A 15,385-nucleotide genomic window follows, 5' to 3' on the forward strand; every position below is an offset into this window, starting at 1 on the left:
CAAAGGCTGTCTTTTCTTTAGCCCTATCTGTCAGGGGTACCTGCCAATATCCTTTAGTTAGATCCAGGGTGGTGAAGTACCGAGCACCCCCTAGTCTCTCAATAAGCTCGTCCACCCGGGGCATGGGATAGGCATCAAACTTAGACACCTCATTCAATTTTCTAAAATCGTTGCAAAATCGCAACGTCCCATCCGGTTTGGGAATTAGAACAATTGGACTGGCCCACTCACTTTTGGACTCCTCAATTACCCCTAGCTTCAGCATCTTCTGAACCTCCTCTGATATGGCCTGTCTACGAGCTTCAGGGACTCTGTACGGCCTTAATCTTACCTTTACCCCTGGCTCAGTGACAATCATAGTATCATAGTATATAAGGCTGGAAGGAGACGCAAGTCCATCAAGTCCAACCTTCAAGAATTAAATAAATGTTTTATCCACATAACCTGTGATATTTTTTCTCTCCAGAAAGTCATCCAGGCCTCTCTTGAACGTGTACATAGAGTCCGCCAAAACAACCTCCTGCGGCAGAGAGTTCCATAGTCTCACTGCTCTTACAGTAAAGAACCTTTGTCTATGGTGATGGTAGAATCGCCTCTCCTCTAGGCGCAGAGGATGCCCCCTTGTTCTGGTCACAGGCTTAGGTATAAAAAGATCTTTGGAGAGATCCTTGTACTGTCCGTTCAGGTATTTGTACATTGTAATGAGGTCTCCCCTCAGTCGTCTTTTTTCTAAACTGAATAATCCCAAATTTTGTAATTTTGTAAAATGTCATGTTTAATTACAGATGTGTAGCCTGGCAACTCTGAGAACACATCTGTATTCCTTACTACAAACTCTCGAGCCTCTCGCTGTTGCTCTTTGGTAAGGGTATCGGCTATTCGCACTTCTGCCTCCGGCACAGGCTTACCTGCAGCCTGTGAGGGTATCGCAGGAGGTGGACTAGCCAGGACCATCTCTGTATGCAGACTCTCTCTGTCTTTCCAGGCCTTCAACAGATTTACATGATAAGTCTGCTCGGGTTTTCTCCGTCCGGGCTGACGTATCCTGTAGTTCACCTCTCCTATTTTCTCTATAACCTCATACGGTCCTTGCCATTTAGCGAGAAACTTACTTTCGACAGTGGGGACTAGCACCAACACACGATCACCGGGACTAAAGCTCCTAACTTTTGCTGACCTGTTATAAACCCGGCTTTGAGTCCTTTGTGCCTCCTCCATATGCTCCTTCACTATGGGCATGATGGCCGCCACCCTGTCCTGCATATCTGCGATATGGTCTATTACACTTTTGTGGGGGGTGGGCTCTTGTTCCCATGTCTCCTTGGCTATGTCCAGGAGACCCCTGGGATGTCTGCCATACACTAACTCAAACGGTGAGAACCCAGTAGAAGCTTGTGGGACCTCTCGGATGGCGAACATTAAATATGGCAATAGTACATCCCAGTCCTTCCCATCCTTGTTTACCACCTTTTTTAGCATACTCTTTAAAGTTTTGTTGAACCGTTCTACCAATCCATCCGTCTGAGGATGGTACACAGAGGTGCGTAACTGTTTAATGTTAAAGAGCCTACATAGCTCCTTGGTGACTTTTGACATAAAAGGAGTCCCCTGATCTGTGAGGATCTCCTTGGGAAGTCCCACCCGGCAGAACATGGCAAACAACTCTTTAGCAATTAGTTTTGCCGAGGTGTGCCGCAGTGGGATGGCCTCAGGATATCGGGTAGCATAGTCCATGACTACCAGGATATGCTGATGCCCCCGAGCAGATTTAACTAAAGGACCGACCAAATCCATGGCGACCCTTTCAAAAGGTACCTCAATAATGGGCAGAGGTACCAACGGACTTCGGAAGTGTACCATGGGAGCATGCAATTGACAATCAGGGCAAGTTTCACAATACCTTTTTACCCTATCGTACACTCCGGGCCAATAAAAACGCTGCAAGATGCGTTCCAGAGTTTTTGTGGTACCTAGGTGCCCTCCCATCACATGCTTATGTGCAAGGTCTAACACCATCTGACGATATGGCTGAGGTACCATTAACTGCTCCCGGGTTTCACCGTGGACCTTATCAATGCGGTACAATAACTCCTGATTTACCACCACTCGAGGGAACAACTTATCCGCACCTGGGTGCTGAGGTACACGATTAATCTCTACCACATTTTCTCTGGCGCGGACCAGAGTGGGGTCCTGGAGTTGTGCAGTACCAAAGTTGTCACGGGATACCTCCAAATCCGACAACTGCGGTCCTGTCACTACCTCCTCAGTTTCGCCTGCCATAACATCTAGGGGAAACATTACACTTCCATCTTCTGTGGCGGTCACCCCTACGGCAGGAACTCCAGAATCTGGGTCATCAGGCTCGGCTTCAGAGATCTGACCAGACAACACAGGAGAACAACCCCCCAACTCTTGGTTTCCCCGCCATAGAGTCCAGAACATGGGGAAGTCCCGTCCCAAAATAAGATCATGGGGCAAGTTCATGACAACCGCTGCCTCATGTAGCGTCTCTCCACAAGAGGTCTGGAAGTTAATAACTGTGGTGGGGTAGTCCTTTACGTCCCCATGGATGCACAGGACTCCAACTGTGCGCCCTGTGACCGCCTTGGGGTCTGTGAGTGACCCATTAATCAAGGTCACCCGACTGCCTGAGTCCAGCAGGGCCAACGCTGGATGCCCTGCCACAGTCACCCGGCACAGGTGGCGCACATCAGCAGAGTCGGGGCTAGTAGCTGTGTAGACAGGGGCAGCATAGAGAGAAACCCTTCTGGCGGAACTGCAGTCCATGGGCTCTGAGTAATTGGGGCAATGGGCCGCAATATGACCTGGCTCATGGCAGGTCCAACAGGTGGGAGCCTCCGCCCTCCTCCTCCCCTGGGGTACTTCCCGGACATTAGGCGTTGTCCTGCCCCGGGAATTTGTGGGTGACAAGACCTTCCGTGCCTTAAGGCCTGTCTTGGTATAAGGGGCTTTCTTTGTTAGGGCCTGAGTGGCACAAAACCTCTCCACCAACCCCACCAGCGCATCGGCATCAGATGGGTCCCCGTGTCCCACCCATTGTTGGATCTCACCCGGCAAGGCCCTCAGGAAACGGTCCAAAACAACCTTCTCGACCATCTGGGCTGGGGTTGATGTCTCCGGCTGAAGCCACTTGCGGACCAAGTGAACAAGTTGGTGCATCTGCCCCCTCGGTGGTAGCGCCTCCTGGTATCTCCAGCTATTCACTCTTTGAGCATGTAGATGCTGATCCACTCCTAGTCGGGCCAAGATCTCTGCCTTTACCCTGGAGTAGTCCCGGGCATCCTCCTCGCTCAGGTCGTAGTATGCCTGCTGGGGATCAGCGACGAGGAAGGGGGCCAACACCTCTGCCCAGTGTTGATGTGGCAACCTCTCTCGGGTGGCCACCCTCTCAAAGCCTGTCAGATAGGCCTCCACATCATCCTCGGCGGTCATCTTGGTCATAGCTTTGCGGACCTCTTTCCTGGCGTCCTTCACCGTCATTGCTGGGACAGTCCTTTGCTGAGCAGCGGTCAGGGCTGTTACCTGCTGGAGCAGCAATCTGTTTGTCTCTTGCTGCTGCACGTTGGACTGGACAAGCTGCTTGATTAACTCCTCCATGGCTGTGGCTTGCAGCTTCAGTGCTGTCAACTTCCAGGACATGCACTAGTGTATACTTCACTGCACTTTGCCCGCTCCAATCCACCATATGTGGGGAATAGCTCTGGTAGTTGACTGGTAGCAGTGCAGGAAGCAGTGACACACGCAGGTTTAAAAGTCCAACTTAAGTGTTTATTCACACTTGCAAAACAGAACACAAATTCAGCCTTGGCTTAGGCACATGCAAAAACATTATAAAAGTAATTCCTGCCCGGCTAGGCGCTGTCTAATACATTTTGAGGACCCTAGCTATCCGGGTACCAGGCTGCCTGGCACACACTCTTGGCCAGCATTAAGACAGGAGACCCTCAGTTACCTTTGCTGTGAGAATGCAATCTCGCTTTCAGCTCTCCAGGTAGGGCCTCTCCTACTGCTTCTGGCCTGCAGACTAAATCAGACCCTAACGAGGCCTGTGACCTGCACCTGTGGGTTATACAAAAGCCCAGGACCGAAGCCCGGGTGGAGTAGGAGTCCCACTACCAGCCTACCCCTACTCCATAATAAGCAGGCCCAATACGGACATTACAAATGTGTCTGTGTTAGCTAGGCCAACACAGACAAAACAGACTATTCCTGCTTATCATGTCTGCATTAACCCTTGGGTTACTGCAGACAAACCCAGGGCTTTTACCACATGTATTTCATCTGCCTGTAAGACAGATAGCGGTTTTCCCACACAATACCTCTCACTTTCTCACAATATATATATATATATATATACTCACCGGCCACTTTATTAGGCACACCATCAGAACTGCCTTCAGAACTGCCTCAATTCTTCGTGGCATAGATTCAACAAGGTGCTGGAAGCATTCCTCAGAGATTTTGGTCCATATTGACATGATGGCATCACACAGTTGCCGCAGATTTGTCGGCTGCACATCCATGATGCGAATCTCCCGTTCCACCACATCCCAAAGATGCTCTATTGGATTGAGATCTGGTGACTGTGGAGGCCATTTGAGTACAGTGAACTCATTGTCATGTTCAAGAAACCAGTCTGAGATGATTCCAGCTTTATGACATGGCACATTATCCTGCTGAAAGTAGCCATCAGATGTTACAGGGTACATTGTGGTCATAAAGGGATGGACATGGTCAGCAACAATACTCAGGTGGGCTGTGGCATTGCAACGATGCTCAATTGGTACCAAGGGGCCCAAAGAGTGCCAAGAAAATATTCCCCACACCATGACACCACCACCACCAGCCTGAACCGTTGATACAAGGCAGGATGGATCCATGCTTTCATGTTGTTTACGCCAAATTCTGACCCTACCATCCAAATGTCACAGCAGAAATCGAGACTCATCAGACCAGGCAACGTTTTTCCAATCTTCTACTGTCCAATTTCGATGAGCTTGTGCAAATTGTAACCTCAGTTTCCTGTTCTTAGCTGAAAGGAGTGGCACCAGGTGTGGTCTTCTGCTGCTGTAGCCCATCTGCCTCAATGTTCGACGTACTGTGCGTTCAGAGATGCTCTTCTGCCTACCTTGGTTGTAACGGGTGGCGATTTGAGTCACTGTTGCCTTTATATCAGCTCGAACCAGTCTGCTCATTCTCCTCTGACCTCTGGCATCAACAAGGCATTTCCGTCCACAGAACTGCCGCTCACTGGATGTTTTTTCTTTTTCGGACCATTCTCTGTAAACCCTAGAGATGGTTGTGCGTGAAAATCCCAGTAGATCAGCAGTTTCTGAAATACTCAGACCAGCCCTTCTGGCACCAACAACCATGCCACGTTCAAATGTACTCAAATCATCTTTCTTTCCCATACTGATGCCCGGTTTGAACTGCAGGAGAGTCTTGACCATGTCTACATGCCTAAATGCACTGAGTTGCCGCCATGTCATTGGCTGATTAGAAATTAAGTGTTAACGAGCAGTTGGACAGGTGTACCTAATAAAGTGGTCGATGAGTGTATATATACAAACATGCATAATGCATTGCCACACGTGTCAGAGTGGTGCACCTATTTCACCTTGGTGGGACTATTGCACCTTGGTGGGCCTAAGGAACCCCACTCTGACACTTTCCATACATATATCTAGAAGACACAGATATGGACAAAATACACTGGAGCTCAGTTACTAAGGGCTTTCATCGGGTTTCCCAAAATTTTCCGTTTTACGCCGAATTCTGCTGGGATTTTGGTGCACAGTGCGCATGTGATCGGATTGTGGCGCATCGGTGCCGGCATGCACGCGACGGAAATCGGGGGCGTGGCCGAACGAAAACCCGACGAATTCAGAAAAACCGCCGTATTTAAACAAAAAATGTGTTGCGAAAATTGCACTTACCTTCACTCAGCCCGGCTCGGTGTATTCCAGTGCGTTCCGATGCTCTTCAGCGCAGCAGCGCCACCTGGTGGACGGCGGAGAAACTACCTTAATAAATCCCGGCCGGACCCAAATCCAGCGCAGAGAACGCGCCGCTGGATCGCGAATGGGCCGGGTAAGTAAATCTGACCCACTGTGTTGATGTTAATGTCCGTTTTTCACAGTCGATTTGCTTTACCCTGGCATCTGGTATTTTTCATGATTCCACATAAACTAATGCCTTTGAACTGTGAAAAACTGTGCGCATCTACCCTTCTTCAATGTCTGAAACAGTGATTCCAAGGTGGAAAATTGTGGTTCTGAGTATGACTGTGCAAAGCAAAACCTATAGTCATATGTGGCTTGTAGATCTGCATATGGCGGTGCATTCTGCATTACGCAGATTTTATTTGTATTTTCAAAGTTTTTGATATTTAATACAGCTAAAAAAAAGTGAACTATATATATATATTTTTTTTTTTGCTGAATATAAAAAAAATGGGAAACCACAAATCCATGTAAAATGTAGAAAAAAACCAAGTTTAACCAGCACATTGTATTCAACCAAGATCTTCAGGTCTTAAACAAAGATCTGGCTTGGGCAATTTGATCTAAAAACATTTTTAACTTTATACTGATGATTTAGAGCTCCATACACAGTGGCAGACACGGGTTCCATGGACTTACCAAATAAAATTATCCTGGGGGTCCACCATCTATTAACATCTTACAAATTGGGTTCTCTAGTGCTTGGACTCTGCGATTCAGTATTGGATTATAGCCAGGGCCCATCTGAGGATCCTTTGATTCTCTGGTGGGCCAGTCCGACACTACCCATACAAGTTTGCCGATCGCCAGTAATAGGCACTTTGTCTACAAGGAAGACTTGGGTGGGCTTTTAGATTACTATTCACCAACCCTTGGAGTTCATTAGTTGGACCCAGGTGACCAAACATTTGTCCTGTGAATAGGAGATAAGCGTTTTTGTTGGGACAACCCTTTTCAGGGGGAAGATAAAAGCCATGAATTGTGCCAACCACAGGAATCCCACAATAGGAATCTGATTTATAAACCAGCTTAAATTGAAAAATTGTCTTTAGATCTAACCCCTTAGTCTGCGCAATGCAAGAAACAATAGAAAATTGACTTTAACTTGTCTGTTAACTTGCTTCCAGGCATTTTCTGATTATATTAATTTTCGCTCAACGGTGGCTTCATTAAACAAAAATCTCTGTGGGCTATTTCATAAACATCGGCCCTGCCGGGGTGTACAACTTTCCAAGATCTATTCATTGTTAACACTGGAGAGATTAGTCGATCATGGCATGAAATTAGCCTAGCAGTGGGGATGCTAAAGTGCACACACATACAGATAGTACGCAGCACTTCACGTCTGTAGTCAGAGTCCCCAGGGAGGCAAACAGCAGGTGCTCGGAAATTACCGGTGTCAGAAATGAGGAACAAGCAAATATTAACTCCTTGGGGAAAGAACGAGAAGATTGATGTAGCACCAGGCTCGCTAGACACACGAGGGCAGAGCTGCACCAGTTTTGCTCGTTATTAATATCTCCGACTATACAACGGTGATAACAGGAAGGTAGTGTAAGTCGTGTCTCACCTGGAAGTAACAGCTACAGACAATCAACGCTATCATCCAGAGGTGCATCGTAAAAAAAAAACGCAGAACTGACACAGTCAACAAGATGTTTCCAGGAGCATCTGTAACAAAGCAGCAGCTGTAGACACCCGAGAGCTCAGGGATGGAAGAGAAATTCAGAAAACCAGCGTCATGTGAAGATGAAGGCGAATAATTAGCTTAAAAGAGGTTTAGAAAGTTGATCTTGGTAGAGCACCAACTGCAAAAGACCGGGGAAGACGACAGACGAAAGCTTGTTGTGTGTTCTCGGTTCCAAATTATAGAACAAGACCCGCCCAAGGATCACAAGTGAAAGCGAAACTGGGAACTACAGAGGATCCTGTAAGGACTAGGGGATTTCTAAAAGGGAACTCCACACATGTTTTTAACCATTTCAGCTGTACATTGAAGGTATTGCTCTTAATAGTGATATTAGTATTACATAGCTCTTTGTTTTGTATTGATTTTATTACATTCTATTCTGTCATTCTTACGTTGACGCTCCTCGTCTTCTTTCATTCCCTGTTACTTAAAATAGATGTTATTACAAAACTTTTAATATGCAAGGTTAAAACCATAAATTAAGTAACCCATTAAGAACATACAAGTTATGTTCCTGATGACCTGTTTCCAAATCAGAGGTGGATTAGTGATTCACTGTACAGGGAAAACTCCTGATGGGCCGGAGGGGTCACAATGTAATAGACCAAGCCTTTGTAATACCTGTAAACTATGGGGCAAAAAAAAAAATACTGTCTGTAGCTCCTATACCTCCAGTTGTGGGGATGGAGGTGACCCAACACTGAAGGACTTGCAGCTTGCACTGAAGGACCACTACTTCTGCCCTGTGCCTGCTACCTTGAACTGACGCACCTGCACCTTGCACTGAAGGACCTGCACCTTTGCCGTTTGTCTGGCACCTTGCATGGAAGGACCTGCACCTTGCACTGAAGGTCCTGTACCTTTGCCGTTTGTCAGGCACCTTGCATGGAAGGACCTGCACCTTGCACTGAAGGTCCTGTACCTTTGTTGTGTGTCTGGTACCTTGCACTGCAGGACCTACACCTTGCACAGAAGTACCTGTGACTTTACCCTGTGTCTGGTACCTTGCACTGAAGGACCTACACCTTGCACAGAAGGGCCTGTACTTTACCCTCTGTCTGCCACCTTGCTCTGTAAGGGCAACTCCTGGTCCGGTCTGGTGTAAAGGGAGATGTGCGCCCCAAACTCTTCAAGGTAGAGAAGGAGGGGTGTGGGGATTGGGGCACATTTACTTACCCGGTCCCTGCGTGATCCCGATCCAGACAGTCCAACGAGGATGAACTCTGCCGCGATTCATGAAGAGTGTGCGCCCGACTTCCTGCATGCGTCGCTTCCCCAATCAGGTCGGAGTTCAGCTTCTTCTTCCTGGTGCATGTAAGTGCTTGGCTTGCGATACAAATTTAAAAGTTAAATCCCGCACGTAGTCCAAATCCGTCGGATCATCCAACGGTCCACACCACCCACCCACATCCCCCCTCCCCTCCGCCGATTTGTGTTGCGTGAAAGCAGGCGCGATAGCGACACAAAAGGATCGCATGCGACACAATCCCTAAAAAGTCAGGAAAACCGTCGAAAATGCGACAGCGGGACCCTTAGTAAATAAGCCCCATAGAGCTCAGCAAAACCAATGAAAAATAACCACCATAAATACAACGTACATGTATGCTGTAATGCATTGAGGATGCTTGAAGTTGGCTCACAGGCTAAGCCTTCTTCATACATGGTGCTTGTTCGCTGTATAATGCAGCCACCACTGACACTCGCAATCAGTGCTGGCGGGTGTTAGCCATATATCTGCAATCGGTAGCAGGTAAATGACGGTGGCGTGAGGGTGCCGCCAACTTTGTTTGGATTGTCTGTCCCTGTGATTTCATCTCAGGAGCGATGATCCGTTCCCAAGGCATCCTGATGCCATTGGGAAGGATCTATAACAGTGTGCAGAAGGCACACTGTTATAGATCCCTAGCAAATTTTCCATATATAAAGGCAGTTCCCGAATTGTGTACAGGATAGGTTCCATAGGTTTGTTCTTAAGTTGAATTTGTATGTAAGTCAAAACTGTATATTATTTATAATTGTAGATCCAGACCATTTTTTTTTGCCCCGGTGACAATTGGAATTTCAAAATCTTTTGCTGTATCAATAAAGCTTCATTACAGGCACATTACAGCTGAGCATTGCAGACTGGGACTATAGTCATAGCATCCAAGAGCTTCACCAGAGGTCACAGTGGGCAGAGGGGGCTGTCTTTAACTAGGGGTTATCTGTAAGTTGGGTGTACTTAAGTAGGGGACTGCCTGTATACTGCTACATGGTAGCAATGTAAACGTCAGCATGTCCAGCAAAAAATGACATATTTGACAGCTCTGTACACCAAAGTATGAACAAGTTATTAGAGTCAGATTAAGGCAAACATTTTTAAATCTATAAAGACATAATAAAACCTACATAAATGTAGTATTAACCAAGACTATACAGACCCAAGGAATAAAGTATAGGTGTTATATTCAGCACACAGTGAAAGCTGTAATTCTGTGACCACAAGAAAATAAATACTAAATACTAATACTAATAATTCAGTATTCAGGCAGTATTCACAATCATTAAAGGGATTGACCACTATGAGGTGGCTTTGAAAACAGAGCAATCACAGGGATTTCTACTTAAAAAAGAAATTCTAAGAAAAACAAGATTTTCTAGATTTCCCTGCAGGAAGAGTATTTTTAGCCAAACAATCAAATTTTATTGAAACAAAGTAAAGTAATCAGCTATTGTTAAATAGAGAAACTCGAGTAAATAAGTAGCGTAAAAAGATAAAGAATCATACAAAGATCATACACCATGGCAAAGCAAATCTTCTAAATCCTCAGAGCATCCAAGTGTTTAACTGGAATAACTGAATTGAAGAAAACTGAATTTCCCCTGGTATTGAGGATTGTACTGCACAAGCGATAATTAACAATGCATACACATTCTTAAAGGGGTATTCCTATCTGGGCATTCATTTCTGCAATATATATATATATATATATATATATATATATATATATATATATATATATACAATTCTTCAATAACTTCTAGAAAGTTACCTGTGTGAAGATAATTTCCCATAAATGTAGTCATGTTGTCCCTTGGTAACAAGATAGTCATCCTTGGATACAACCTCCACCACATCCCGGCAGCAATGGTCACACACATATGAGTCCCCCCTGATCACCTGGTTCATTACCACAGGACTGCAGTAACTCCTGGACATTTTATATGCAAAAATAATTTTTTGTGTAATCCCTTCAGCAAAGGTGGTCGTATCCAAGGACAGCAATCTCATTTCTAAGGGACAACATGGCTACATTTATGGGAAATCATCTTCACACAGCTACATTTTTCTTAATAACATCCAAGTGAAAAAAATTTAAGCATACCCCTTTAACACAATTATCTCACTTTCTATCGACGTGGGAGGTACATGTAATGCTGGAGTAATTTCCCCGCAGTCTCCCTACTGCTCCTGAATAGATCAGGTCTATTGGGGAAGTGGATTTTTATTGCATAGCACTGAACTAGTGATCTGTAGAGAATTGACCCAGGGATCGTGTAGTCACCCGGCGTCTATTGGTTTACCAGCAGCTGTAGAGCTTAGCAGGAGACTCCTGCCACAATAGGGATTTGTTTTCTAAGTTTTTATATATACATCAGTTCCAGTAAGATACAAGTAAAGTCCATGCATGGCATCCTGATTGCCTTGGCATGGGAGCTGTGCCAGTACAATCGTAGTGGGAGTCAGACTGTAGCTTGACATTAAAAAAGTTTATATTGTTCTTTCGGAATGCCTACCCCAAAACACATTTCCAAGAGAAAAAAGGGTTTCTATGGCCTAAAAATGTTCCCTGATCCCTGTCAAGTTGATATACAACACTGCAATACAAATTTAATATAAATTGTACAGATCCCTTTAAGACTCTATTGAAAGCAGACAGGGTCTTACCAACATATTCATGCAAAAATAAACTTATTATCAAACAATATCTTTTTATTAAAGAAACAGAACCTTGATATAAGTGATGTCTAGTATGAATTGACATATAGCGTAAATGAATGGGTATTGCACCCTCTAAGTATCGGCCTTACAGTGAACTAATGATGAGGACATTGGGCTGTAATCTAGATCGGCTGGGCACAAATCACTTTGCTCCTGTGCACTCAGCTATGATAATAACAACTTCTCTGTACTGTGAAAATTGGAACATTTTTAGAATTGAAGGACCAGCTAGCAACAACCTTATATTACACAAAACATCCTGATGAACTGTAAATGGGGAAACCAGTTAGTCACAGAAGAAGTAATAAAATATGTATCCACGCACTCCCAAAAAAGTTTATATTTTGGAATAGAATTTCAATAATACATCATTTTATGCACGCTTAGTATGCACGCTTAGATACAGCATCTCAGCTTTATGTAAGGTGGATGTCTATATGATGGCAGCCAGGGCTGCAGTCGCCATGAGTTGGGGTGGCAGATTGGAGACCCCTGAAGGGGGGCAGGTGCTTGCCAGTGTCCGTCTGCACCGCATCTGTCTGCACCGCTCTGCATGACACAGGCCAGCATGATGTCATCACAGAAGACACTGCAGCCAGAAGAAGAGGAGGAAAGCCCGCTCTATAAGGATATACTAAATTTTGGATAAAACCACTAATATACATTGCCCTATGCACTGTACATTGATGTGACATTATTGGCCTGTGAAGAATAAGCAGCACTCAATGAAGTCATGTGACTGCTTCCAACTGCTTCGCTGAGGTACCAAATGTGGAACCTCGACCAAAAAAAATCCTGTAATTTATTCCTTTAAGCTTATAATTAAACATTAGATTATGGCTGAGTTCAACAGTATGGCCTAATATCAAATTTGTACAAAGGCCTCGTAACTTACAGTAAGCAGCTGGATTTAACAGTTGAATGGTTGAATAGGCGTTGTCTGTCAGCTATTAAAAGTGTATGTGTTAGGGTTGGGTAACACAGAAGACAGGGGATAGTGTGCCCTGAGCTTGCCCCAACCTCTGTCCCTTCCTATAGCCCCCCCACACTAAACAGTGGGGCGACTATTTGAAGACTCGGAATACACTAGATAAGTGTGGGAAGGGAACAACACGAACAGACTGACAAACATAAAACACAAAAGAGTTGTAAACTATCCGGAGTCACCACGAGAGGGTACATCAAGAGCAAAATCAGCAAGCAAAGGGTCAACGTCAAAAACTAGCCGAGACCACAACAATTCAGACACAGAGCAAGTCAAACCTAATGCAGAGAGCAAGTGAAGAAAGGGATTTCAAACACTGGAACAGGTGACTAGTGACGCTGCAATTTATGCAGCCAGAACCCCACCTCCAGAACCTGATAGGAGCTGGAGAACTTCTGAGAATTAAGCCCTCATGTAGCATAATAACCAAGCACAATCGCAGACACCATGCAGAGGTACCACAACTCCCAGCAGTCCAGCGGGACAAGCTGTTAGCGGACAAGCGGTGGACTTAGCGCAGAGACACGCCAGAGGTCGAAGAACCCTGCTAGCACCACCAGAAGTACCAGAAGTCCCAGAGTTCTCCCCTGCTGCGAACCTGACAGTATGGCTAGCTTCAAAAAACTCACCAGGTAAATAGTATAATTCAGATTAGGGTCTGTTCCCATTTGCATTGAGCATTCTGTAATCCATGCTATACCAACTGCATGATGGACACCAGCAGTGTCCCAAGGACCCATGAATCGTCTATGGGGTCTAGGCTCTACCTAGGTGTCCTACATTTTTACAGGAATTGAGGTGCCGAATGCACAAATGAACATAGTTGCTCTTTAATCATTGATAATATAGCTGAAAAAAAATGTAAAGAGGTTCCATGGGACCTGAACATGTTAGCCCAGATGCTAAAAAGGCTGTAAAAAAAAAAAAGTTACCTATACTCAACTCGCTTCCCCCCTCTGTTCCAGCACCATGGCTCCTGTCACTATAAATGTCTGAAAGGGATGGGAGCCGTGGCACTGGAACAGAGGCAAGACTAAAGGTTCCATCTAATTGCTTTGCAGCTCAACAAAAATTGCTCCATCCCAGACAGCCCCTTTGAAAAGTATCAAACCCAGCTCTACAAAGTCAGACTATCGGGATAAGAAAGATGTAATCTTCCTATGAAGTTTTATACGAGTGTGAAAATACAATCTGCTGAGGTTCACAGTTTGAGGATCACACACAAGGCTCTATGGACAGAAGGTATATACCAGTGATGGCGAAACTTTTAGATACAGAGTGCCCAAACTACAACCAAAACCCACTTTTAAGTTACACAGTGCCAACATGACAATTTGAGCAGTAACCTATTGATCTCTGCTGCATCACAAGTTTCAATCGTATTAGCGTCCTGAGGACACCAATACAATAGAATGCAGGATTGTAGCTTCCCTTCTGGGTCCCTCTTGGAAGCTAAGTAGATGTCACTTTAAAATAGCACTGAGCGTGGCGCGTCCTGGGCTGTATTGGACTGCAGGAGGAAGACTTGAGTCCTATCTGGTAAATTCTGTGCTAGGTGCCCACAGACAGGGTTCCGAGTGCGGCAGCCGTGCCATAGGTTCGCCACCACTGGTATATACTGTACGTAATGATGGAGCATGGTGATACTACAGGTACAGCACAGTCTTCCAGACTTCCAGTCATTCATCAACACTTATATATAACATTATTCATATTAATGGATGAAGAACATATTGAGGAAAAGGGATTGTAGTTAAGCGAGTCACCCTTGAAGTCATTCAGAAACCTTTGAGAGAGATCCTCCAAGTAGATAATAAAATATTAGTGACAGATCCACAAAGACGAGCCTGGGGAAAAAAGAAGGAAGAAAGAAATTGAGCTTGAATAACGATTAAGGCTTTATTTAGCACTTTAAACGGAACCTGTCACAGGGACTTCATTTTCAATAAAGACAAATTGCAGATACCCAAGATATCTTTCTGCCTTTTTTAAGCATTTGCATTACAATATAATTGTGTGTTTTAACTTACCTTGCGCCCTGACAGAATCATCTGGTTTGTTTTGGATGTGAAAAAAACAAAAACAAAACATGTGACTTGTCTGTGCTGTTCACTCCTCAGCTCTCAGCCCCCACCTTCCTGCTCTTGTACAGTTCCCCCCTTCCCCACTGAAGTCCAGGCTGTGAGCTCTGTCCCTGTGTGGGTGAAGGAGCAGGAGGGAGAGTTGTGCAGCAGCACAAAGGTGGGGGCTGAGAGCTGAGGAGTGATTGAGCAGCACAGAGAAGTCACATGATTTTTTTAATGCATCCAAAGCAAAGCCCAACCTCTTGGGCTCACCAGAAGGAAGCCAGGTAGGTTAAAACATACAATTATATTGTAGCGCAAACTGACACAGGCACACACAGACTGCAGCTCCTAAAATAAACTACTGAAATGATTAAGAATGCTGACAAAGGTTTTTTTAAAATCAGCATAGCATAGGCTATTGGAACCTGACACCAGCTAAAACGGACATTCCTGGTGACAGCTTTGCTTTAAGTATTTTAATTATGAGACACAGTAAGACACTGTAAGAAATGCTGTCAGGAAATAATTTACAGAATTCATTTTCCAATTTCCCACATTGCAATCACAACCACTCACTATATACAAATGGTATCTAAGTAATACTATATGGTTATCTACCACATACAGACCCTGAGC

General features: G+C 45.1%; 1 protein-coding gene across 2 annotated transcripts in view; it reads right to left on the reverse strand.

The window, feature by feature from the left end:
- The window catches only part of CD40 (CD40 molecule), a 50,803-nt gene extending 36,327 nt beyond the window's left edge, over positions 1–14,476 (reverse strand). The window contains exon 1 of one of the 2 annotated variants that reach the window (XM_072111995.1): positions 14,450–14,476. In XM_072111995.1, the coding sequence (XP_071968096.1) occupies positions 14,450–14,461 (12 nt within the window). In that variant the 5' untranslated portion in view covers positions 14,462–14,476. Of the gene's footprint in view, positions 1–7,596; positions 7,912–14,449 lie in introns of those variants that run through there. The other variant, XM_072111994.1, reaches the window with a different exon arrangement.
- Positions 14,477–15,385: the final 909 nt, after the last annotated feature.

Source organism: Engystomops pustulosus, chromosome 6 (assembly GCF_040894005.1).
Source record: "Engystomops pustulosus chromosome 6, aEngPut4.maternal, whole genome shotgun sequence".
In the NCBI taxonomy this organism is placed as follows: Eukaryota; Metazoa; Chordata; class Amphibia; order Anura; family Leptodactylidae; genus Engystomops; species Engystomops pustulosus.